General features: G+C 41.3%; 1 protein-coding gene across 8 annotated transcripts in view; it reads left to right on the top strand.

Annotated features, from left to right (window-relative positions):
• Positions 1 to 27,825, top strand: part of UNC13B (unc-13 homolog B) — a 390,473-nt gene that overhangs the window by 164,644 nt on the left and 198,004 nt on the right. For all 8 annotated transcript variants that reach the window (XM_073343305.2, XM_073343304.2, XM_073343298.2 and 5 more), the window contains 2 exons: positions 3,304 to 3,642; positions 6,730 to 6,820. In XM_073343305.2, coding sequence (XP_073199406.1) covers positions 3,304 to 3,642; positions 6,730 to 6,820 — 430 coding nt within the window. The remainder of the gene's footprint in view (positions 1 to 3,303; positions 3,643 to 6,729; positions 6,821 to 27,825) is intronic.

The raw sequence follows: 27,825 nt of genomic DNA, 5'->3' as shown, positions 1-27,825 counted from the left end.
TCAAAAGAGGAGGTTTGTCTGAAACCCACTGCCAAACCTCAAGAAAGCAATTGTGGGAAAGACACCATAGGGTCAATTCCTATAAAAGATTCCAAAAAGCTAGAAGAAATATCCGCAGCCGAAGTGTCTGAAATAAAGACCAGCAATTCTCTGAAGGAAACTTGCCCATCAGACTCAGAAGAGAACTCCACAAAAGATTCTAGTGTGCAAATAGATATTGGAGAAGATCAAAGACTTGAAACCAGTCAAGAGAAGTCTCAGCTAAATGCTTCAGAAATGTTGGTTTCAGGTGAAGATCAAGTGCCTGAAGTACTTCAATTGAATGCTAATTTACAGCCCTCTGTAGAGTTGGGGAATGATGACCTGTGCCATTCAGATTTGGACAGTGCAATCGGTACAGAACAGACAATAATAACTGGCCAGACATCTCTCGATTTGTGTCACTTAGATGTGGGCACTACACATGTAACAGAAGAACCAACAGAAGAAGTTGCCACTGAGGTGGATGTTAACTTCTCCCAGGTTGACCTTAATAGTGTACTTGAACTGGAACCCAGAGCTCTAACTGATGAGGCAGATGTAAATTTGTGCCAGTCAGATCTGAGCACTACTCTTGAAACAGTAGTCGTCACTCCAGGGGATCAGGCAGACATTAATGCCTACCAGCCAGATGTGAATCGGACCCTTGAAATGGAACCAAATGTTCCTGCAGAGCTGACAGAACATTTAACAATGAATGAAACGACTACAGGAGCAACTAGCCCCAAATATGATTTGAATAAACAGTGTGAACCAACGAATGTTCCTCTAGATGCAAATACTAGTAAACCTGTGTTTGAAATGCCAAGTATATCTGCTTTGTCAAAATTTAGTTTCATGTCGTCTTCTACGGAGGGTGGAAAGCTGTTTGGGTCCTTCTTCTCACAACAGCCACTTTCTGCAAGTAAAATTGCACCAGAGCCAGGCCTCATGTCCGGTTTTAAGAAGTTTTCTTCAACTCTGTTTGAAGGAGGTAATGAAGAAAAAGTGAGTAAGACAGATAGTGTTCAAGGGGCAGTGTTTGGCAAGAAGCTAGATTTTTCATTTCCTTGGCAAAAAGACAACAAGGAGACCTCTGTCAAAAGGGAACCGGATGTGCTGCCACAGCTTTTGTCAAAACCAGATGTAAAGGTGCTGGGAACAGTCAGTGCCGATGAGAATTCAAAATCTGCTGTGTCTAATCAACTAGATGATTCAAATACTGAATCAAATTTCTCTACTGAGCAGCCTGACATGGTGAATGCTGAACTTTCCGAAGAAGCGTCTGGAATCAGCAATATTGATGTGTCCAGCAAAAAGTTAAAAGACAGAGTTGCCGAAGAATCTGAAGATCAACAAAGCACAATTTCCAATAAACTGTCGCGTCCTCCTTCCGTGGAAGAGCCACCAGGAGAGTTACCACGTCAGCAGGTTGAGTCTGAACAGGAAGATCTTGTTTCTTGTCCTGACACTGTAGCGCTTCATCCTGGATCACAGGCAGCAGATCTGAATAGCACGGAACCATCAGATAAGAAAAGGCCAGTTACAAAAGCAGCATAATAAATGGTATCAAGCAATTGACCATTTATAATGCAAGTGCTCTCTACCAGTAGATATCAAACTTTGTGTTACTGTGCATAATTCAGTCTTATCCCTATTTATGATCAATTGTTTGTAGCATTACTCGTGGTTCACATTAGCGAATACTGTTGTGTAGTCACTAGATTAAACACTAAGTCCTTGTATCATTTTTCTCAACTTCCTCTGCTCTCCTGTGTGTTCTGTAAGAATGTAATTAGCTTACTCATGTGCTCCTTTTGTGTTCTGTCTCCGTGAATGAGTTGTTTTGAGTGTTGCTTTCAGTAGCCTTTCACAACTTACTTCTTTGCTTGATAAAAGTCGGGTACGTACAGAATGGTTTTGCTTACTTGTTTAGTGATTATATTCACTGAAAAAAACATTTGTAACACTAGATAATACTGTGCTGTGCCCAGAAAATTATATTATTTATAAAATAGATGTTTGGCCTTTAAATTGTTGAAGCTTGATTTGCCATTGTAGTAATTATTACAGAAATATTTAGAATGTTTTCCAATTTTTCAGGCTTTTTAGTATTTCCAAAGGTGGCAATGAAGGTATTACAGGTTAAACTTTAAGGTTGTGAGTCATTAAAATCTCTACACAATCTGCATACTTCAAGCAATGTAGGATGCTACTGAGTAAGGTTTGCAGTAGTTCACGAACCTCTATTTTGTCCTGTGTATATTCTAAATTATAATTGCCTCAGTCTCACACATGGTGGAGATTTGCTGAACTCCCATTGGTGGGCAGTGAAAGGGAAGCTTGCTCTCCCATATGTCCCTATTGTTAACTATTCTATGAACAGAGGAAATCAGACTCCAGAGCTGCCAATCCAGCACCAAATGCAATTAAAAAATGTAGCATATGTGAGAATTACACATAGTGCATTAATTCCAAATGACCACCATTCATGAATCAAAATCTGTTCCCAAAGTGACTGTAACTGATCCATTGCTCGTGCACATTAAGGTCAAAACATTATCCCTCCATATTAGGTGATAGAAAGTATTATATGTATATACACAAGTAAGATGTTTTAGTAATGGTTTCTGAAGGAAATCTTACAATGGAATTTCCTGACTCTGCATGTGAAATTTCCATCCCAAATTGTCCTAATTTTTACGTGTGGTTTTTATATGGAATCAATGCTTTCTAAAGAGTTCAGTAGGATTAAGATATATGCGCTCCTTCTGCTAAGAAGGATCCATCTTTCTGGTCACAGATTCTAGCAGCAGTACAATTAATGAGGCGGAAGTAAAGAGCATTTAAAATAGTGGAAGATGAGCGATCTTCCTTTCGGATTTCCACGCACACATTTCTACTCTTCTGTGTTGATTAGAATACCTTCATTGTTAACCCTGGCTGAATTTCTTTAGAATAGGGCAATAGTAAAGTGCTGGTATGATTACTGTTACAAATTTGGTTAGCATACCAATAGGCACTGCATTTCTGTTTCTATTGCTATAGTACCTACAGTAGGTTTATGCCCAATTTCTGATGCAATTTAGATTAGTTCAGGGATTACAATGGTTAGATACTGTGAGTTGATTATACACATCTAGCAAGCCCGAATATAGCCAAGCTTTGCACTAAGTGTAGTGTCTTATAGTTTCCGTGCAGATTGTTCGTCACTAAACTTGCAGTTTGTTGCATGTTTCCTCCTTGCCACTGCCTTTTGACTTATTTATCTCTTACCCCTCCCAGTCCTGCTGGAAGTAGCAGGTATGGCTCCTCATGTAACGTCAGCCAGGGAAGCTCTCACCTGAGTGAGCTTGACCATTACCATGAAAGTGCCCAGGGGTCTGAGCAGGAGGATGAACAGCGGGAAGGGGAACCCAATCATTCCTGTCACAGCTCTGGCAGCTATCAGAAGGGTGGCCAGGAGTGGCGCAGTGAGCAGGAGGAACACCATGAGCATCACAGCGAAACAACAGAGAAGGAAAAGGTCTGTGTGAGAGATGAGACAGCTCAAGATCATTCTGCATCCAAGTTAACCCCACAACTTGAGAAGCCCAAGGAGATCCGTGCAGGGCAGCCAGAGAGGTAAGTGAAGTGTACAGTATGTCGGTGTAAAGTAATGGCGATGTTGTAACTTACAGTGAAATCATACGCGCCGACATTCCACTTTCCCCAGGGGTGCTTGACCCATGCTCCACCCCAGGCCCCGCCCCCACTCCACCCCTTCCCCCGAGGCCATGCCCCGCCTCTTCCTGCCCCTCTCCCTCTCCCAAGCGCGTCCCTCCCTCACTTCTCCTCCTCCCTCCCAGCGCTCTCCTGCATGCTGCCAAACAGCTGATCCGCAGCTGGTGGGAGGTGCTGATGAGTGGGGCTGCGGGGGAGGAGGGCTTCCAGTGGGTGCTGAGCACCCACTAATTTTTTCCTGTGGGTACTCGAGCCCTGGAGCATCCATGGAGTCGGCACCTATGAGTGAAATGCTCGTTTTACTGTTGACATTTATATCATCTGGTTAACCCCAGAGTTGGAAGCGAGTCTGCAATGTCCCCATCTTACACTCTTCCCAAACAAATCAGTTGATCGTATTGACATGCTGTATTCTGATAAATATCTTTATACTCAGTGATAGATGTTTGGGAAATGTAAACTGTACTTACTGGATAGCTGTGCTACAGGCACCCTCCTTCAGTGACCTAGCAACTCATCTGCAGTATTTTTTCCCTCCGTTCTTGATGAGGGGTATGAGAGGCAGGCCTGGAGCAGCTGGATTGCTACTGACTGGAAAAGCTGTGTGCTTATGCCCATACTAGCAAACCAAACCTGTTTAGTGGCAGTGAACCTTGTGGCAGGACACATGTCATCCATCCAAACCTGAAAGGAATGGAAATAAGAAGTTCAGGCATTTTTCCCACCTTCGTATTTCATTCAACACTACCGATATCACGCTCCCTAAACCTTTCACTCCGGTCTCCAACAGCTATCAAAAAGCAATATATCAGCTTAATCAAATGTGCACTCGGATGCAGAACCTTAACAGTGACCTCAGGGTGTTTTACCAGTTGTTCATCACATCTGACTGTTAGATATTCCATGCATTTGGGAAGCTAAACTGCCTTAACACTGCTGACGACAATTAGCAGTCCAGCACAGCTGTGAACAAGTGTCTTGTCCTATTGGAAAGCTGAAGAGCGGCTGATTTGATCATTTATGCCATTATAAATTGATCATTATTGATAGATAGTCTTGACCACTCAGAGGGAAGAAATGTAGAGTTTATCTATAAAAATTCCTACGCTTGGAACATCATTTGCATAATCAGTGTTAGTTTTCAGTAACTGTACAATTGCAATTGCCTTGTACTCTATCTGACTGCCATTATTAGCATGTCAGAATACAATGATTTGCATTATTATTGTAGGTTATTTCTCACTATTCATCATATGAGTAAGAAAATTTCTCTACTCTGATTCACTGCTATAATTCCTCTGCTATTGGTCCTGTATTGTAATGTTTCAACCTTTTTGCCAGTGGTGAAGACAGCCCTTCCTTCTTTATCTCACTTCAGCTGAAGCAGAAATAATCCTAGGCTTAGGACTGGTCTACACACAGGTTTTGTACCAACTTAACTATTTTGCTTAGGTGGGTGACTTCCTACCAAAATAGTTAAATTGGTCCAAGACCCTAGAGGGGATGCAGTTATGCTGGTATAAAGATGCTTTATTCCGGTGTAATTACTCCCTTGAATGTAGAGAAGGTTAAGGGGTGACTTGATTACAGTCTACAAGTACCTATGTGGGGAACAAATACTGAATAATGGGTTCTGCAGTGTAGCAGAGAAAGGTATAACGTGATGTAGATGCTGGAAGTTGAAGCTAGACAAATTCATTCTGGAAATAAGATGTAAATTTTTAACGGTGAGACTAATTAACGATTGGAACAACTTACCAAGGATTGTGGTGGATCTACCATCACTAGGAATTTTAAAATCAAAATGGAATGTTTTTCTAAAAGCTCTGCTCTAGGTATTATTTTGGGGAAGTTCTCTAGCCTGTGTTTTATATAGGAGATCAAACTAGGTGGAACCTGTGAATCTATGAATAAGAATGAACTGTACAGATATAAGCACCTTTATACTAGTATAGGTAAATAGGTGCAATTTTTGTGTAGACAAGTTCTTATGTCAGAGACGTAAAAAGACATCACCACTACCAACAAAAAGACTGGTGAACAAGAGAGCGCCAAACTTTTCTAAGGTTTCAGAGTAACAGCCGTGTTAGTCTGTATTCGCAAAAAGAAAAGGAGTACTTGTGGCACCTTAGAGACGAACCAATTTATTTGAGCACTTTTCTAAAACTCTTATGGCTAACTTCACTCACCTCCTTCAGACTTGATCCTGCTTTCCTGTTACAAATCAGCAAAATTCTTTCCCCAGAAAAATGATTTGCTGTTTACATTGTTGTCAGTTGTCATGTGTGTCTGGCACTGTACAGACAGGTAAAGACCAGGTGCCTTCCCCTTAATGCTCACCATGTAAATGGGAAATGTACAAAGGATGGACTAGTGCTATGTGAGGTAAGGGAGAGTGCGTAGACAAGTACATGGTGGGTTGTTGTGGTATAGGAGTATTATCAGCTGGAGTGTTTGAAGGACAGATGTGCACACGCCCCACCAGTCGGGGTGGTAGCAGCAGCAATGTGATAAACTGCATTTATCATGTGACCACGAACATCCCCTTTCTGCTGGGACTGCTTTTAACATTGCAAATCTCTAAGCAACTTGAGGCTGTTATTCTTTTAAAGCTACAAAAATATTTCTTTCCCTCACATGTGGAATTTCTCCCCCGAAAAGACCAGGAACGAGTTTCTCATCTTATAAAAGTCATCAAGTCTCAGAATAGTTGTTATATGCTGTTACAAAGCTAGGAATTTCTCCTTCCCATAGTTGCTATTTCAGTCCAATGCCTCTTATCCCTAACTGCCCTAGATTGGCATCTCCTTTACAGGAGTATCTTTGGGATTGTATGTGGCTTTCTAATGTGCTGGATATTCATGTGCCTCTTCATCTGTATTTGCATTTGCTCTCCAGTTCCTTAACAATATTGCCACATTTTGAATGAGTGTATTTCACTTTGTGGTTTTTCTATTTCTAAAATTGTTCTCATGTCTTTGTTTTAAGTTACCTTGATGAAAATGAACCCCCACTGTTTTCTCCCGCAAGAGCTTGCTGGCTCCGAGCTATTAACAAAATACGACTACGGCTTCAGGAGGTAAGGTTACATGTTACTTCACTTTTTCCTCCTTTTCTGTGCTTGCTAATTTTTTAGATTGTGGCTGGAGACTCTTTGTGGGACACCTCATAGTTTTAGTTTATACTAGCAAAATTTCAGTAAACACATCATATAAAGCTGGAATCTGTGTATTGTACTGAGACCTGGCGTGTTAGAGCCACTTAGAAACAAATGCTGTAGTAGGACTGATAGGTCAGTAGCTGGGCACTTCCGAAGGGATTTTAACACAGAAAAAAGATGCAGGATCTGTGGAAGTGCTTTCTAATTTGTATAAAATGTATTTGAAACCAACAGACATGGCTGCTAGATAATTTGGGACTGAATTATTGATTATTTACTTTGACCAGTTCAAAATTCAGAGTGTATGTGTTTTTCAAACTATTATCAGAATCTCTTGTTAGCTCAGTACAATTGTTTCTCTTACAGTGCACAATTGTTTCTTGAGAAGCTTTACATCAAACACTTTGTAAATCTTTAATTGATATTAACGGGTCGTATATCCTGACATCTCTGAAAAAGTAACTGTTTTGTTAACGTTGTTGTTTGGAAGTTTAAAAGGAACAGATTGGGAGGTTTTCTTCTGCATTTGGAATATTCTGATTTGAAAAGCATAAAAAGAGTTTTCGGTATGAGTTTTACACAATTTTATCCTGTGTCCAGTCACGGAGAATATATGGTGTATTCAGTTTCTACAGATGGTAAGCTGTTGCCTGCAAGCAGAAGCACACACTTCATGTCTTCCTTTTATATGTGGTCTTTTCCTCTGTCTGCTTTGTAATGGTATGGGTGTTACAATTATATCTGCTTGAAGACTTTGATAACGTCCTGCATGGGATACAGTTGAGTACCGCTAGTAGAATTTGTACCTGTTTCCTTCGTTTCTTTTGGAACTGTTTAAAGTATGTGTCTTGGGAGACAAAAGAGCTGTTTGTCTTGTTCTTCACAGTTCCATTTTTGGCTCACCTTAGTCATAATCCAGATCCCTTTTCCACCTAATTCTTGAGATCTATGATGCATCAAATGATGGTGCTTTTACTATTTTAAGGTCAATGAAGTAAGTTCATATTTTGGATTGGGCAAACTGGGTTTTTAAGAACATGTATCAAACTTAGGGATAAAACTGGCAGGGCTTGTTGGGCACTGGTGTTGAGAAGAAAGGACGCTTTTGTTTAACTGATGTCAGGTGGTATATATTTCCTGGATACAAAATAAAACAATTTAGTTCTGCCACAGAGTATGGAGAATACGACAAAATTATCCCTGCTGAAGAAAATGAAATGGATTGTAGCGCCTATACCAAGTACCATAGAGATTACCTTACATCACTGTGTGCCAGTGGATCTCTGTCCTGATGTGGAAGGACCACTTACAGATGTGAGAGGCAAATTCTGTATCCATATCAATTCAGAGCTTTGACTTTCAGCTAATGTGATTGGTAAACAAGCCAATGGCTGATTATTACAATTCTGTTTTTTGTAAAGTAGCACATGTCCATTATCCATTGACCTGAGCTGGCAAATTCCTCTTACAGATACTGAAACTGGTTGTAGTAACTTTTGTTTGCTAATCATCTGGGTAGGAATTTGAACCATTAACTCAGAGATAGAAAGGGCCATATGCGGTTATCAATCCCGCCTCCCACCTAGGAAGATATTAGCCCTTGTGTGAGAGTTACACATACATCCTACAGCATCATGAGTCAGTGAGATAATAAGAGTTTAATGTAAGATTTGATAGATACAAAGAGGTACAGTAAGTTGTGAATATGCAAATTACTAAAATGTCTTCTTCCAGTGTATATTGAGTTTGCCTCTGTGTGTGTTGGTTTGTTGAACTCCTTTGACTGGAGAGTTACAGATGAGTCAAAATGTGACTTCCCCATTTCTTAGCTGGTTTGTCCCTGGATTACTGCAGTCATCTAAAAAGAATTAACTTGAATCATTCCAGAATAAAACTATGGTTTCTAGCCCAGCAAGGGCTCTGACTGAATCCTCGTACTCTCACACCACAGGTTTGTTTGTACAGGGAAATTAATAAGAACAGCTATTGTGGTTACTTATTCTGGAATAAGAGTGTCTTCACAGGGAGCTCTTCTGGAAAACTGTTGTGCTTTAAATTCACTCCCTGCCTTAATCCAAAGTAATTGTCAAATGTAGATGAGCCCAAGAAACTTTTGAGTTAAGGCAAATTTGAATCTGATTTTTCCCTTATGTTAGTCTGCAAATTTAAGAAAGGTATAGAATAGTATTTCTATTTCTTTTTAATAAAGAAAAACATTTAAAGACCCTATAGACATACTCCTGAGTACTGAAAGCACTGTAAACATTGCTATCCAGAAGCCATTTGTCCATTTTTTTTTAAAGTCAATTACTGCTTTGATATAGGGAAGGTGGTGTGAAATTTCTTCCTGTACTTTAGGTAAAAAGTTAAATACATTGATTCATTCACTTTTGTTCTCAACTTTAGGCATTTAGGCCATGTTTTCCCTTGAATTTTTTTCTCATAGACGCAGTTCTCTCCAAACTTTTGATTTGAAATCTTCATCTTTAGCAATTAAATATAGGCAATTCTGTTCTCTTTAATAGTCATGTAACTGCATGGTCTGTCTTGATAATTGCTTCTATCGCAGAAACCCTCCCCCCAGATTAAGTGGCTGTTCTCCTCTTCCTTTTTGTTGATCTAATAAGGATCAACTTGTTCAGTCTTGTTCAGTCTCTCTTGCTGGATATTCAGCAGTTCTGAATATTGAGCCACTTTTCTAGGCACCTAAATGAGGACTAGGGAGCTCAGCTTAAGGTACTCATTTTCAAAAATCTTGAAAACCTTGCCTCAAATAAAGAATATCCCTAAACACCCGTTGAAGTCTTTTATTAAATTTGTTTCATAAATTATAGATTCCATTTAATGTGTTAATTAAGCAGAAGGCATTCTCTAAATGTTTCTTAGTTTCCCAATATAGTCCTGCATTTCAGCCAAAGATTTTGTTGCCAGAATTTCCTCAGGGGTGCGATGCAAATTAATGATCAAATACCTGCTGCCTCTCTGCTACCTGCTGTGGGCTGTGTTTTAGTTTTTGGCAGAAGTTGCATTCCTATGCTGTTGTCACATTTTTAGTGCATACTAGTAAAAAAGACCCACTCTGTCCTGTACTGTTCTCCTGTACTGGAACAGAAGGACACCTTCTAGGATTGTGTAGGAAGTTCAGTCTCTTTGGCACTTCCCATCGTTGGTGAAGAATGGTAGGCAGGGTACTAATTAGTGCCAGTTGTGATGGTACATGTTTTGAGTTGAGCACTTGTCCACTTGAAACTGGACTGAGACCCACAGGTCAACAAACAGCGCTTTGAATGACAACTACTTGCCATTATTAGCAATCTGGGTTGTATTTGAATTGGTGACCCAGAGGTGAAACTGTCCATATCCAATTCCCAAGCTCCTGACTATTCATAGTGTACTGACTTCTAATCGTTTCAGTGGAATTTGGTTTATTTTTACTATTTTACTCCTGCTTGATCATTTAAAAAAAATCTTTGCAAATGTCTTTGGCCAGTACCCCAAAGATGATTAAGCTGTGCATTTCCCAAAGCATCCCACATGGTAACAGAGACGTGAGTTTAAGCTCTGTATATTTCAGTTCTGAAAATATACTTTTCCTAAGGGTTGCCATAGATTTGTTGTCACATGGAGAATTTCATCTCCATCTGCAAGACTTTTGTGTTTGCCAGATATTGTATCTGGCAGGGTTTCCTCCATTTCTGAGAAATATCACAGATCAAATTATGCAATGCTGGGAAAAAATCTGTAGAGAGTTTCTCTGCTTTAACTTCCTGCTTTCCTCAAAGATCCCATTGGTACAATGGAGAGAACAGTTAGGATAGGAATTGTTTCTGACCTTATTACAGACTACCTGCATGATCTCAGGCACTTGCATTTACAATTACACTTAAGTTACATTTCATTTCTGTGTACTTCAGATCCTCATATGTCAAATGGGAATACTATCCCATACTTCATAGGAGTGTTGTGAGGATAAATCCGTAAATACTTGGGAGGTGCTCAGATACTAAAGCAGTGGAGGGTACATAAGTATGTATGTAGACTATAGCCACACTCTGCCAGATTGTTCTCTAGCTAGCTAATGGGCAGACCAGTCTTGTGCAATAGCAGAAGAAATCGCCAAGCAGAAACTTAGCCCACCATATGCCTTCACAGAGCCCCACGTGGTTTCATCACTGTGTCTGCTGACACAGCCTTTAGCAAAAGGTTGCTCTACTATGGTACTTAAGTAATCTGCATTGATTAATTATTTCCTTCTCACTGCTAGTCATTCTACAATGAGGAGAGAATCAGCAGATTTACTCTACTTGGAGGAGAGATAAATTTCATCTCCCCTGTCAGCACCTCAAAGGGTGGCATATCCACCGATTCAAATATCTACTCTCTCACTTCTTATATGGGAATACCATTTGTATTAAGTTTGCTCATCCTTATTAAGATTCTCTTAGAGACTTACCACCAATTTTTAACCTGATTTACATAGAACATTCATGGAATTACAGCTCTAGTAAAGGGATAATTTTCCATGTGTATACAGTGGTAATAGTTCTACATATTCATTAATATGTTATGAGTTGGAATAGCTTTGGCTGGACTAATCTCTGATAGGAAAAGTCAGCAGTCATGCCCTTTTTGGAAAAGAGAAATTGAAAAGTAAGAGAAAATTTCACTGCCAGAAGACAGGATACTGAGCTAGATGGATCTATGGTCTGGCCCAGTATGGCCGTTCTTATGTAAGTCTCTTGGGAAGTAGCTTTTTGGCTAGAAAGCTTTTCCCAAGGACCAGTACAACTAGAAACCTTAATTGCTAACATGATTTCCTGTATGCTTCTCTAAACATTGTAGGACACTAACAGTCCATTTTGATTTCTTTTCACGGCCTACTAAAGAAAATACCAACCCTGAAATTATAGAGCTGGACACTTTTGTCCCATACCATATCATCATCTGGGTTGCACAGGTGTGATGAGAGCTAAATTTGACCCTAAATTAGCAATTACTCATTAGAGCTGAACTAGTATAAAGTATTGATGAAATCTTGTAGGAAATATTTGCTTTTTTTGCTGAAAATCCTGCAGATAACTATTTTTTTTGAAAAGTGTGAGAACTCACATATTGGGTAGATGACTTTCCCATTAAGTTGTTCCACCTTTTGGTTTCTAGCTTCCTGTAAAACTGCAGGACCCAGATAATCTTGTATAAAATGGTGGGAAATCCTTCTGAGTTTCCTTTCTCAAGTTTGTGGAATTTTTCAGGATCACAGTGCCGCCCCCACCCCAATTTCACATATGTATGGGATGCTTTACATTGGTTGAGCCAAATTATAATGCCATTAAATGTTCTTACATTGGTTGCATCATTAGAATTCTTGTATCTTTTACATACTTAAAAATACATTTATGCATAGCTGAGATGAGTGGTTCTCAATCTTTCCCATATTGTGACCCCATATTATAACACAGGCTTCAGAAATGCCCCTCTTTGTCTAGCTATAAAGAAATGTAGGGTGATTATGACCCAGCCTCCAGGTTGTGAATCCCCATGTTAGATCACAAGTACAATATGTTCCATGATCTCTGGGCAGGTCTGTTACTACACCGCAGTGCATTAGATAGTAAAGTAGAAGAAACCAATTCAAGTTGAGAATTAGGTTTCTACCCCAGAGCACATAAGATTGTAGTGACATCCCCATACAGCTCTGCCAATCCATCTCACTCCTGATCTGCACTACTCCCTGCTGTTTGTCTTTTGCTGCTGAACAGAGTGACAATTTGTGTCAAATAGATGGCTTTATGATATGAACTAGACACCTTATGTCTCATTACTGTCTCTGGATTCCCAGTTATACACTGTCTCCAAAAGTGCCTTCTTCCAAATCTGACTTGCAGCAAGAGTCCTCCACTCCTCCCGAGCAACCTGGTCACAGTAGTTCATGCGTTGTCCACCTCCAGAAGGGGCATATATAACTATTTGCCTTGGTCTGGATAAATTCATGAAGAAACTGCAGCAGGTGCACAAATGCAACTCCTTGAAAGGATGAGCTGCAGCGAGCATATTCTGCTGCTGCTCTTCAACCTGCATTGGCTGCGCAGTTATGGCTGTACTTAATTCACTTCAGGGTTCCAGCAGTGGTATAGAAAGCCTTTATTGGGGAGATATCAAGGACCTGCCTCTTTCTAGGGCCCACTAGAGCAGTTGTATGTTACCTTAAGATTAATGGAGCCTACATCTAATAATGGGAATAAGCCCTCTTTACAGCAGCCCCCAGGCTGTGGAAAATCCCTATAATATTGGACGAAGCAACCATTGCCAACTTCAGGTCTAAGAATCTCCTCTCTCCCATTATTCTCGCCCCCCCCCCAAAAAAAAAAGGGCAGAAGAAAATAGTGGCACAATCCATAGGTAGAGACCCACAATTAAATGAGAAGTAGAACAGAGGAGTGACTGTCCACAGTGTGTTGAGCATTTATGTGTAGCACCTGTACATAGTGCACATGGTGTTCTTCTTTAGAGATGCTGAAAGACCCATCCAGTAGTGGAATAGATTAGTTACTCTACATCAGAACTGGGGTGGAGTGGGAGACACGGGTTGTGATGAGAAATCCTCACGTAACCAGCTTTTAAAAATAGTGTAGGCTTTCAGGAAAGCCAGACTTAACACTTTTTTTAAAAGACTTAGTGTAGGAGTCGGGGGTTCTGTTTCCCAGTTTTGTAAATAGATGAAACAATCTGTACAAGAAAAGCTGCACTACACTGATAGCAGTGGGTCCTGACTTTCAAAGTACCGGGCTTTAAAAACAACCCCCCCCCACCCAAAAAGTCTAACAAGTGGCACTTGAGAGATCACAGAAGGAGCATGAACTATTAATATTGCACTAACGGACCCTTAATGTCATTCTTACAGTTTTAAAAACAAGCCGTAGCAAAGGCAGGAAACTGTTCTGGCATATATTGTCTTTTTATCACTTAGTGCTGTTTGTCTCCATTTTTCCTGTTTTCCATATGTATATATGGATTTTGTCACACAGCATATTTTATTATGTGTAGGGGGAGATGCCATGCATATTTCTGTGGAAACCTGTGTAACTGCATAAGATTGTCATTTAATCAGGAGCTAACTGGAGCCTTCAAGTACTGTGTAAATGGATTTAAATAGTCAAGAGAAGTATTTTTCTGGTTTCTGTGCATGTTACTTACTGCAAAAACTTGCACCTGGAGAACAGGCTATTATTAATCATGTTTACTACAGTCTTAGTGCCTAAGGACCAGCCAAGGTCAGACCACATTGTGCTAGGCACTTTACAAACCGAGGAGGAGTAGTATTCCCTGTCCTGAAGAGCTTACAGTTCAAATAGACAAGACAAAGGTATAGGAGAAAGGGATAAAATATACAAGCTGAGCTATCAATGTGATGGTAGCACATTGTTAGTTTTGTTGTTTTTGGGGTGTTGGGTTTAGTTCAGAGGAAATTACCTGAACAGAAGGACCAGGTGAGGGGAAGAGGGGGAGGAGGACAGAACAGGTGAGAAGAGGAAGGTATAAGGGAGAGGTGTAGAGTGAGCTTGAGGTGAGGAAACTGGGAGTTAGGGAGAAGGGCATTGGAGTAAACAGGCAGTCAGGCCATAATGGCCACACCAAAGGTCTACCTAGCCCAGTATACTGTCTTCCGACAGTGGCTAATGCTTCAGAGGAAATCATCAAGTGATCCATCCCATGTTGCCCATTCCCAGCTTCTGGCAAACAGAGGCTAGTGACACCTAGCAGGGCAGGGACCTATCCTCCATTAATGTTTCTAGTTCCTTTTTGAACCCTGTTATAGTCTTGATCTTTGCAACGTCATTTGACAAGGAGTTCCACAGGTTGACTGTGTTGAGTGAAGAAATATTTATTTTGTTAGTTTTAAACCTGCTGCCTATTAATTTCATTTGGTGACCCCTAGTTCTTAGAATCATAGAATATCAGGGTTGGAAGGGACCTCAGGAGGTCATCTAGTCCAATCCCCAACTAAATCATCCCAGCCAGGGCTTTGTCAAGCCTGACCTTAAAAATATCTAAGGAAGGAGATTCCACCACTTCCCTAGGGTAACGCATTCCAGTGTTTCACCACCCTCTTAGTGAAAAAGTTTTTCCTAATATCCAACCTAAACCTCCCCCACTGCAACTTGAGACCATTACTCCTTGTCCTGTCCTCTTCTACCACTGAGAATAGTCTAGAACCATCATCTCTGGAACTCCCTTTCAGGTAGTTGAAAGCAGCTATCAAATCCCCCCTCATTCTTCTCTTCTGCAGACTAAACAATCCCAGTTCCCTCAGCCTCTCCTCATAAGTCATGTGTTCCAGTCCCCTAATCATTTTTGGTGCCCTCCGCTGGACTCTTTCCAATTTTTCCACATCCTTCTTGTAGTGTGGGGCCCAAAACTGGACACAGTACTCCAGATGAGGCCTCACCAATGTCGAATAGAGGGGAACGATCACGTCCCTCGATCTGCTGGCAATGCCCCTACTTATACATCCCAAAATGCCATTGGCCTTCTTGGCAACAAGGGCACACTGTTGACTCCTATTCAGCTTCTCGTCCACTGTAACCCTAGGTCCTTTTCGCAGAACTGCTGCCGAGCCATTCGGTCCCTAGTCTGTAGCGGTGCATGGGATTCTTCTGTCCGAAGTGCAGGACTCTGCACTTGTCCTTGTTGAACCTCATCAGATTTCTTTTGGCCCAATCCTCTAATTTGTCTAGGGCCCTCTGTATCCTATCCCTACCCTTCAGCGTATCTACCACTCCTCCCAGTTTAGTGTCATCTGCAAACTTGCTGAGGGTGCAATCCACACCATCCTCCAGATCATTTATGAAGATACTGAACAAAACCGGCCCCAGGACCGACCCCTGGGGCACTCCACTTGATACCGGCTGCCAACTAGACATGGAGCCATTGATCACTACCCGTTGAGCCCGACAATCTAGCCAGCTTTCTATCCGCCTTATAGTCCATTCATCCAGCCCATACTTCTTTAACTTGCTGGCAAGAATACTGTGGGAGACCATGTCAAAAGCTTTGCTAAAGTCAAGGAACAACATGTCCACCGCTTTCTCTTCATCCACAGAGCCAGTTATCTCTTCATAGAAGGCAATTAGATTAGTCAGGCATGACTTGCCCTTGGTGAATCCATGCTGACTGTTCCTGATCACTTTCCTTTCCTCTAAGTGCTTCAGAATTGATTCCTTGAGGACCTGCTCCATGATTTTTCCAGGGACTGAGGTGAGGCTGACTGGCCTGTAGTTTCCAGGATCCTCCTCCTTCACTTTTTAAAAAATGGGCACTACATTAGCCTTTTTCCAGTCATCTGGGACCTCCCCCGATTGCCATGAGTTTTCAAAGATAATGGCCAATGGCTCTGCAATCACATCCGCCAACTCCTTTAGCACTCTCGGATGCAATGCATCCGGCCCCATGGACTTGTGCTCGTCCAGCTTTTCTAAATAGCACCGAACCACTCCTTTCTCCACAGAGGGCTGGTCACCTCCTCCCCATGCTGTGCTGTCCAGTAGTCCTGGGAGCTAACCTTGTTGGTGAAGACATAGGCAAAAAAAGCATTGAGTACATTAGTTTTTTCCACATCCTCTGTCATGAGGTTACCTCCCTCATTCAGTAAGGGGCTCCACACTTCCCTTGATTTTCTTCTTGTTGCTAACATACCTGAAGAAACTCTTCTTGTTACTCTTAACATCTCTCGCTAGCTGCAACTCCAGGTGTGATTTGGCCTTCCTGATTTCACTCCTGCAAGCCCGAGCAATATTTTTATACTCATCCCTGGTCATTTGTCCAATCTTCCACTTCTTGTAAGCTTCTTTTTTGTATTTAAGAGCAGCAAGGATTTCACTGTTAAGCCAAGCTGGTCACCTGCCATATTTACTATTCTTTCTACACATCAGGATGGTTTGTCCCTGTAACCTCAATAAGGATTCTTTATAATACAGCCAGCTCTCCTGGACTCCTTTCCCCCTCATGTTATTCTCCCGGGGGATCTTGCCCATCAGTTCCCTGAGGGAGTCAGAGTCTGCTTTTCTGATGTCCAGGGTCTGTATTCTGCTACTCTCCTTTCTTCTTTGTGTTAGGATCCTGAACTCGACCATTTCATGGTCACTGCCTCCCAGGTTCCTATCCATAAATCTTCAAGTCTTTGCAAAACTATGCTACACCCTGTATTTCTGCTCTTTTTTTGTCTTCTACCTCTTCCTGGCTTCTTCACTCTATCCACAATTTACACTTAATAATCAAGCCTGGACATTATCTTCCTTTATGTTCTGGGCAGCACCCGGCACCTTATTTCTGCTATTTTTGCTGCTGCCTATGAGCAGAATAAGTATTTATGTTGCATGCTGAGTTTCTCTTGACACCCTAGCTTTTGACAAAATGCCTGAAAATGAAGGCTTTATATGGTACCATGACGACTTGTGGGTACTTAAACCCAGAATATTTTTCAATTTATTTGAGCATAAGCTTTCGTGAGCTACAGCTCACTTCATCGCAGTATGCATCCGATGAAGTGAGCTGTAGCTCACGAAAGCTCATGCTCAAATAAATTGGTTAGTCTCTAAGGTGCCACAAGTCCTCTTTTTCTTTTTGCGAATACAGACTAACACGGCTGTTACTCTGAAACCAGAATATTTTTGTAATTCAGGAAGACAGCCTCCCACTACACTCAAAGTTACTTTCTCATATTTGTATACTTTCCCAGCCTACAATCTTAACAAGTTCAAAATATTTATTTCTAAATTACTATTGGAACTAAAATATGAAAAAGTGAGGTAATTAACAAAAGTCTCAAAAGAAAATGTTCCAAGCATTACTTGGATTTGCTCCAGTTAATATAGAGTTTGTGGGTTGTAGTACATAAGACAATATATGCCTACTTTCAAGAAAATGTTTTACGCTTCCTTAATGTCAGGGGGCCAGAGTTTAGATGAATATAGTGGTCATGCTTTAAAAAGTCAGCTTATTTGTTGCAGTAGAGTTTAAGTATTTCTGACACGGATCGTTGTTATAAGGGATAAGGAGAGATTCAGTGTAATAACTGTTGACTTGAAGGATCATCACTGTGTTATGGGGGAAACAGCAGCAGTAACACTAAGTAAGGTTGGAGCAGTTTCCTTCAGATCTGATTTTTCTAAGTGCTGTAAGATCCATGTGCCTGGGCAGAATGCTTTGAAACTTGTTATGCCATATTAGGGGAAGAACTGGAGGGCAAGTCATAGTAACTTGGATGGTACAACTAAGGGGACCCCAAAGAGGACCCCAAACCAGATGCTGTCTCATGGACAGGCTGCAAAGCTCAGAAGGGAAATAGGAGATAAGCATCTCCTGTGACTAATCTTAAATCATACCTATCTCGCCTAGCTTTTGCAGAGTGTCAGACTAGGTACTACATGGAGACGATTTCTTTTGTTTTAATCTGATTTTCTCTCTCCCATTTAAACTTCATTTTTAATTGGGCTGTTTGTGTCTCAGGCTGTTAAGGAACTTCACACAGACTATCCCTGAGGCCTGATCTACGCTTAAAATTTAAATTGACATAGCTACAGCGCTCAGGGGTGTGAAACAGTGAAGGGTGCAGACATAGCTAGGTCGCGGGAAGAATGCTTCCATTGACCCAGCTACTGTTGCTTGGGGAGGTGACAGTCCTACAGTGGCACAAAAACCCCTTCCATCACTGTAAGCTGTGTCTGCACTATAGGTTATGCCAGCCTAGCTACGGTGCCTTAGCCATGCCGCTGTAGTTCCTGTAGCATACATATGGCCTGAGAGGTGAAACAACCATCAGCCTTTGAGACCAGAAAAACTGGGGGACCCGTGGGTTGATTGCCACCAGCTAAAATGTTGTTAAACACAACTGTGTCCACAATGTGTGAAGTAGTGTTTAAAAATACATTGATGAACACGTTGGCTAACGTTTGCTAAATACAGTTCGGTTTTCTAAAATGAGTTATGCAGTTTTATTGTAGCCATGTTGGACCCAGGATATATGACACAGGGTGCGTGAAATAATGTCTGTTGTTGGACCAACTTCTGTTGGTGAAAGAGACAAGCTTTCGAGCTCCGTGTAAGCTCAAAAGCTTGTCTCTTTCACTAACAGAAGTTGGTCCAATAACAGATGCTATCCTGGCCCACCTGGTCTCTCTAACATGAGGCAGGTAAGGAAGGATATCTGGAGCTGACTATGCCCATGTTTCTTGGTCCTAAGGACATGGCCCTGGTCAGGGGAATATACTCGACCTTTTATTTGTTTAATTTTGTTCTGTGATTCCTGTGACTCACAATTTTTTAGTTAAAGCATGTAAAACTTGCACATTTTCTGAATTCACCCGAAGCTTTTAGGAGCCCCTCTGCACTCACTACTTCAAATGGGACTATAATTCCATTTCTTCCTCCCACTCATCTCTGTATATTTACTCCAGAAACTTTTGCTTCAGTCAGTGAAGTTGATTTTATAATTAGGTGTGTAGCTAAAATGTTGATCTCATGAAGTATCAAGACTACATATTAGATATCACTAAAAGAGAGAGAGAGAGATGTAATTTGAAAGAGGAAGCAGCAGAGGGAGAGTTCTCCTTGCATTAACTGCTCTCTTGCTGTCTATGTGCCTAAACATACTCAATTTGAACATGGGCCAGCAGTGTGATGCAGTTGTGAAAAAGGTAAATATCGTTTTGGAGTATATTAACAGGAGTGTTGTATGTAAGATATGGGAAGTAATTCTCCTGCTCTATTAGGCACCAATGAGTGGAGTATTGTGTCCAGTTCTGGGCATCATGCTTTAGGAAAGATGTGGACAGGTTGGAGAGAGTTTAGAGGAGAGTAACAAAAATGATAAAAGGTTGAGAACACCTGACCTATGAGGAAAGGTAGAAAAACTGGGCCTCTTTAGTGTTGAGAAGAGACTGTGGGGAACCTGATAAGTCTTTCAATAGGTCAAGGGCTGTTATAAAGAGGACACTGATCAATTGTTCTCCATGTCCACTGAAGGTAGGACAGGAAGTCATGAGCTTAATCTGTAGGAAGGGAGATTTTGGTTAGACAGTAGGAAAAACTTTGATTCTCAGGGTAGTTAAGCTCTGGAACAGGCTTCCAAGGGAAGCTGGGGAATCCCTGTCACAGAAGGGCTTTAAGGACAGATTGGACAAACACCTGTCAGGCATGGTCTAGATTTACTTGGTCCTGCCTCAGCACAGGGGGCTGGACTAGACGGCCTCTCGAGCTCTGACATTACTTGGCCCATAGAATCATAGAAAACTGATTGTAATTTAAGCAGCAATTTTAGAACTGCTACAGGACTACAAGCACCCCAGCCGGCAAAAGTATTGCAATGAAATGGCTGAATGCTAACAGGTCATCAGAGGGCAGTGTGGTGAATCTGCTGAGGGTCAGTCTGCTGACTGGACAGTGACAGGCCAGCTAGGAGGGGAGGGTTCTGGGGCCATTGGTAGGACGACTGGAGCCTCAGGGGAAGAGCAATAGAGATGGCCAGCTGTTCCTGCTGGTGGCTCAGGGAGGCTGAGCTGTGGTTTTCAGAGTTTTCTGTGCGCTGGAGGGTTTTCTTGGTCTAAGATAACTGGACATATGATTGTAGTGCAAATGCTGGAGGTGAAGTGGAGTTGGGGGTGGAGGCTGACAGCTCACGATGCCCCGTGTAATGCCCTTGCGACCCCGTAAGGGGTCACAACCCCCAGTTTGAGAACCCCTGAACTAAAGCTTCAAAGTCAAATTGTGGCCAGCATGTCTGTTTCCTATATGTCCAATACGTATGATATATACCTTATATTCCTTTTTTTGCCCACACACTGGTGCTGCATCCATCCTTGCTTCCTGGATGAAAAAAGGAATTGATGCTTCGTACAGTGCTTGAAAGGGAGGCTTATTCTTTCATTTGAAGATATCTCTGAGATGCCTACAGCAAGAGGTTATTGTGGTGCTATTGGTTGGTTGTAATGGAAAATGGGGAGCATTGGTGATTTATTTAAAATCAATTGCGAGAAGAAAGGATGTGTTCTAGTTCTGCAGTTCACAAAAACAGAGTCTGCAGCCATGTCACCTTGGTTGTGATCATGCAAATGACTGCAAACCTCTGTAGTCATCCTCCCTTTTCTTGTGCAGTCATTGTGGAGGTAACTACCAAGTTCCAGCAATTCAAGCCCTTTTTGGTCAGGCTTCAGACTAGGTTGTGGCCCTGATGCCACTGATAGATGGTCTCCTTGTGGCTGTGGAGAAGAGGATAAACCTGAATGCTTGTACTGCTGTATCATCTACAACCTTCGCTGCAGTACGTTATTATGTGAGGAATTGCTTACTTTACAAGTTTATAAGTAATTCGGTGCTTTACTCTACAGAAAGCTGGAATGACATGGAAAGATAACAAGAATTTTTTTAAAAATAGAATAATATAAACTGAATACACATCAAAGCATTTGGCCTTGATTTCTCAATTCAGTTTTATCAGTTTTAATAATTCCCTACTGGCTCAGGTTTTAATTTTAGCCCAGCAGTGAAGTAAAAAAAAAAGTTATTTAAAGTAAGTAGAAATTTAATTTTTCTGCAGGAAGGTAAATAACTGACTGCAGTGAACCCTGATAACTGAATGCCTGGATGTAAAGTCCATTCTGTCTCCTGGGCTGTTTAGTCAGATCTGAGTTGCAGCTGTCTGGCCTTATGTGGAAAGTATTATTTCTGCCAATGTCCACCCTCCAACAAATAAAAAACCCAACCAGGCTTTAGGCAGAGACATTCCCCAGGTTCTCAAGGAGGAATAGTTTCTTCTGCTGCTCGATTAACTTCTTTTCCATTATTTCATAGCCATGTTTCAAGATTTCGGTCTGCAGTTCTGAGGTTCACATCTGTCTCTGTTCCCTGGAACTCTCATTAGAGTCTCAGTATTTGCTGTCATTTCATTCCTCAGCACCCTGCAGTCATTGAAGGACTCTCTTGTCTTCTGTTAACTGGTGGCAGCTGCCCACTGTCCATTAGTTAGTCCTAAACCATGTAACATCACTGAAATTCTATTTCATATGCTAATCTTCGAAAGCTCAGGGTGCAGAGACCATCCTTCTAGTTATCCCACTCCCTTCAGAGCTCTCAAACCCTGACCAAAAGGACGTTGTCGTCTCCCATTATGCTTCTCTCATATTGCCTCTTGAGTGCTGACAGCTCCTGCCAACTAGGCAGTGAAGACTGAATCAGATCTGAACCTGGGTTGATTTAAATAGTTATACAATACTAGGACCGGGTCTCCTATGCTGGAGTCTTAAGAAATAAGAAATGACATGCATGCTGAAAGGCTCCGTCTTACAAATGTTTGCCAGGCGCTGGACAGATTTTCTAACAGTCAATGAGAAAATTATGCTCAATTGTGATACTTTCAGGTTAGTTATTGTAGCCTTGTTCCCCTGGGAAAACATTTTCATTCTGTCCTGGATTTGTGTGCCGAGCTTTGAAGATGGTTAATGCTATAGAAATCTTGGATTGTATTTCATTTTATTTACTCCTCTAGGTAGTTTTCAGCATGGGTAAATGGATTTCGAGCTTCATCTGAAAGTCATAGCACAGTATTCGGTGCATTTAGTATTAATCAGTTCTATTACAGTGTAACTCAGTGGCATCAATCAGATCAGGGCCTTATTATCCTGGTGCTGCACGAATAGAGGGGACGTGATCGTTCCCCTCTATTCGACATTGGTGAGGCCTCATCTGGAGTACTGTGTCCAGTTTTGGGCCCCACACTTCAAGAAGGATGTGGATAAATTGGAGAGAGTCCAGCGAAGGGCAACAAAAATGATTAGGGCTCTAGAACACATGAGTTATGAGGAGAGGCTGAGGGAGCTGGGATTGTTTAGCCTGCAGAAGAGAAGAATGAGGGGGGATTTGATAGCTGCTTTCAACTACCTGAAAGGGGGTTCCAAAGAGGATGGCTCTAGACTGTTCTCAATGGTAGCAGATGACAGAACGAGGAGTAATGGTCTCAAGTTGCAGTGGGGGAGGTTTAGATTGGATATTAGGAAAAACTTTTTCACTAAGAGGGTGGTGAAACACTGGAATGCGTTACCTAGGGAGGTGGTAGAATCTCCTTCCTTAGAGGTTTTTAAGGTCAGGCTTGACAAAGCCCTGGCTGGGATGATTTAACTGGGAATTGGTCCTGCTTTGAGCAGGGGGTTGGACTAGATGACCTTCTGGGGTCCCTTCCAACCCTGATATTCTATGATTCTACATAGGAAACATCATGGTTCCTGCCTCAAAATTCCCACCTACAAAAAGCAGCAGGTGAGAACAAACAGAGGCAATGGGCGAGAAAGGGTATGGGTAACAGTGATAGGAACATGTGGCTACCTAGAGCAGCTATGTGCAAAATTTGCAGAATCTCATTTTACTCTCCTAAAACAGATGTTGTCCGGAATCCCTGCTGTCCAGCCATGATCAGCTGACATTTTTGCTGTAGGCAATGAGGTAAGGTGTAAGTGTTGGGCTTGGAAGAAGGCAGGGCTTTATGGCTTAGTCTGGGTAGTTATTCCATGCAATAAGGAGCACAATGGAAGAAAGCACACAGGTTTTTGTGGAAGAATTGGTAAAGTAAATGCTCAAGGCTGGAATAGCTAAAAGAATTAGGTGCGTGGGTGAATATACAAAAAGGTTCAAGACCAAGTAAATAGACAGAAGATGAGCAGACAGGAGGGGCTAAGATTGAGATTTTCAAAAGTTCCTAAGTCACTTTGAAAACTTCACCATTTAGCGTGTGAAGAACTTTACAGATGCTGCATCAGTGAGTTGTTCCCTCATCAGAACTGAAGTGCCGTGGGGAAACCTACACAGCTCCTGCTCCATACTCCAAGCTCTGAAGAGTGTTGCTCACTCAGTGGAGAACCAGAACCAAGAGAGGAAGGGTCTAATGTGAAGTACCTAAAAGTATAAACATGAGCTTTCAGTGGATGTGGTGGAGAAGGGAGATCCAGTGGAAGAATTGGAAGAGTAGGATTAATGGCTAGAACAGTAGGCTGGAAAGGCTAGCAGCAGTGTTTTGAATAGACCAGCGGGGAACAAAGTCAGTGTCTGAGGAAGACCTTTTAAATTAAGTACTTCACTTCTCACAAAGTTAGGTTTTTTATTCTATAGTGGGGAATGAGTAGAAGAGAAGTCTTGATGTTTCAAAATAAATTAAGAAAATCATGGTTGTATATATTACACCCCCATGTCCTTTCTATTGTGTGCATGTGTGTGTTTTAACAAAGTGATTTTTATTTTTGGAAGCAGGAGATCAACATGCATGTCTTTTGAGTCCTGAATTCCTCAGTCTTTTAACAGAATTGATACAGTCCTCTGCTGTAGGATGTAAGATGATTTTTATGACTGAGCTGCCTTCCAAGGGTGACGACATCTCTTGCAGCTAAATTAGGGTGGGTGGACAGTAGATGCTGCTGCTAATAATAAAAAAATAATCTGGGGAAAAAATTTTCTTGCCATTAAGTAATTGCAGTTATCCCCAGCCCCCATATCTCCCCCCACACAGGGTTTTACAGAGCTACCATAGACTCACCCTGAGAGCTTTTCCAGTATGTGTCAGCCTGCCGTGCTGTGCTGTCTGCTCTCATGATTCCAGAAGAGTGTATTTGGTTTATTGTCAGATTGGTTCCATCAATTTCCATTTCCTTCTGAATGGATAATAACATGAAGAATCATTTCAAGTCCAGGAGTGTTGGTGTGTGAGGGAGAGAGGGAGGGTAGGGTGTTATGCGTAAGGCTTTAGGCAGGAAGCAGCCGAAGAGGAGGAGTAGAAGTAGCAATTGCTGCACAGCTTTCTCTCTGCCTCTTTTAAGTACAATATTTTCTGTTGAGTCACAACTGAAGATACAGTTGAAGTTTGACTGCACTTGGTGCTGGCTGGAAAAGGGAAAAATGAATTATGTTGCTGAACTAAGAAATTTCTTTTGAGGAATCCTCCTTGAAACTGACTGGATTCTGTGGATTTGTGGCTTTACATTTGTTGCCTTCTGTTTTTCACTTTGGATATTTAGCAGCTGTCTGCATTTTTTAAATGTCTTGAACTTTACACTATTCCGTATCCCAGGGTTGAGGTAGAACAGGATATTTGAGATGCCTTTTACAATAGCATCTCCTTCCCAGCAACCTGTGACGGGACACCAAGAATTATGTGTTTATAATCTACATTGTGAAAGTTCATTGTCTGGCTAACCTGTAACAAGATTACAAATCCTTCCAGATTTGCTTCTTCTGTCAGAACATGCTGTTGTGCTTTATAGTTTTCTATTAATTCAGTGAATTTCCTTTTAATTTAACCTTTTATTTTTGTTTGAAGCAGTAAGGTAAGTGATTGGAACAGGTGAATTTGCTAAATGTAAACTTCAATTTGCCAGCAAGTACTAAAGTTTATTGGGTCCAAGGAAAATTGCTGTGTATTTTTAAGTTGATTATATATATATATATATATATTCTTTATTTATGTAATATATTTTGGTGATATTACCCTGCTGATACAGTAGAACCAACAGAAGCTTACAGGAGTTAAACACACGTGCATTGAGAGGAGAACCTACTCCATAATGTGTGTATTCATACGCTTTATATTTTTACTATCTATACTCATTTACTGAAGGAGTCTTTAGCATTGGTATAGTTGAAGGTTGTGTCAGTGTTTATTCTGAATATCTTTGAGTTAGGAGGGTTTATATTTCTGCTTGAACTTGGCATCAAAGATCTTTACTAAGGGAATAGTTGAGGGGAAAGTTTTTTTATTTTGTTTTTTTTTTTAAATTAGAAAATTATTTTAATTTGATCACTTGAAAAGTAACTGGTTTGAGTAACTCAGTTAATGGTTTCAGATTCTTCTATGAATGCCAGTCACAGAAAACCTGAAAATGTTTGCCATTGGCCTAATTTCATGGGTTGAAGAGCTTGTGAGCTGGCAAGGGGAGATGACTGGCATGAAGCAAGCATCAGGGATGCTGTACAGGCTTGTGAATCAGAGCAGATGGTGTGACAATTTCAGATATCTTCTCACCTTCTATTTCTGCCCCTTTTTTATGGGCGACTCACTATTACTAATGCAGAAAGCCTTTCTGAGATGAACTTCCAGACTTAAAAAGGACTGGCAATGCTATTTATCTTTACATACAAAGGAAGAAACCTTGAGAAATAAATCTTGTTCAGTTTGAGCACTCTTGGACTAAAATCCTTTTTGGCTGAGGCTTAGCAGGGTGAGCTAAAAAGCAAGCATGTTCCATCAACTTTATATGTTCTCTTTCATAATTCATCTAAATGGCAATGGCTGCTGTTTGTCCCCTTAAATTGATCTAGACAGTCTTAAGTGGGCTTAATAATTTATTAAACCCCACCCCCTCATTGTAATGAAGTGTTCATTTCAATTCCCTTGCAAAGGAATAAATCCCTCAGCCCATTTTGAGGGTGGGATAAATCCCAGGAAGAATTACTGAGCCGGTTAGAGCTTGGCCAGGGATATGAGCTAGTGCCGATCGTTACCTCCAGCTGTGATAAGTACTGTTTAACACACAAGTTTGCATCTCCTAATTGCATCATTTTGGACTACCCAGCATTACCTACCATCTCCAACTGTGATTGACCTTGTAACCCACACAGTTCTCCACACGCATTGACAGCAAGCTGGAAAATCAGTTCCATGCCCTTTCAGTGAGCAATTCCAGTTCTGAGAAAAATCTTATTTCTCCTCTTTCATTCTGGTGGCTATTGTCAGAAACACTGGGGCTGCCTGGGAACTCAAACTGTTCCCTCTGCTCTCTTTATGGAAGCCAGTCTGTCATTTAGACTGCAAATGGGAGAAAGGTACAGCCTGTAACAATTCTCTTACTTGAAACAGAACACTTAGCATCCTTTAACCATTTCATGACTGTGCCTCTGTCTCTCATTGAAAGATATATCTAGGTTATTTGGAAGCACTGCATGCACATTCTACCTTGGATGTAACTGGAATGTTCAGAAGTAGTTTCAATGACCCAGTAAGTAGCTTCCTAAATTCTGGAATCCTAGGTGACTAGTCAGGAAAACCTGATACTTGTGTTTCAGTTGTTAAGTGTCATTTCCTTTCAACCTGGCTTGTCAGTTGTAGTGCTTGGTCACTAGGGTTCTGATTTAGGTATGTCTGCTTTAAAGAAAACTTTCATCTCTGATCAATTACAATGCTCCTAGGTTGTCATTTTTACCTAAGCTCTGTTTGAGGGACCTGATTTATCCAGTCTGGTGAAAAATTCAATATACTTTAACATGAAGATTATGAAACTAAGAGAGCTGCTGAAATTAATTCCACTTAATCTGCTGTTTGTATTCAAACACTTGACTGCCCCACTTGCTACTGTATATCGGTAGAAGTAATTTTGCATGAGAATATGAATAAATAAGGTTTTCCTCTTGTTTCTCAGGGCAGCCTTCTCATCCTCTTGCCCTGTGCTGTGTCTTGGAAAGGCATTCTCAGGTCTGAAAGTATACTTTAGGATTTGTTATTTACTCAGGGTCAGGCATGAGTTGCAGTGGTAAAACTCAAACCTGTCACTTTCCTAGTGAGTGGCATTCAGCCCATTCCCATCTTTTAACTCCGTGACAGCTCCGTTCCTTTGACTCTTGTCTACAAGTTGCTCATTTTTGGCCACTAACGAGCAGGACATCCTTACCCTCTTAATACATGTATTGCTTTACCACTCCCATCTTTGTTCCCTCTAAACCTCACACAAACAGCAATGTTAAAAGAATATTAGGGTTGCAGAGTTAAGTTCCCAAAAATGAGGACATGCGAGAGATAGGGAGGATGGTCCAGTGGGCATGCCACTAGGTTGGGGGTAGGAGACGAGGTTGGCTTGTCTGTGTGCACAAAAATGTCCTGCACTGTTTTTCACCTTTTC

This window comes from Lepidochelys kempii, chromosome 5 (assembly GCF_965140285.1).
Source record: "Lepidochelys kempii isolate rLepKem1 chromosome 5, rLepKem1.hap1, whole genome shotgun sequence".
NCBI lineage: Eukaryota > Metazoa > Chordata > Testudines > Cheloniidae > Lepidochelys > Lepidochelys kempii.
The sequence above is the reverse complement of the archived record's forward strand: the minus strand, read 5'-3'. Positions and strand labels throughout refer to the sequence as shown.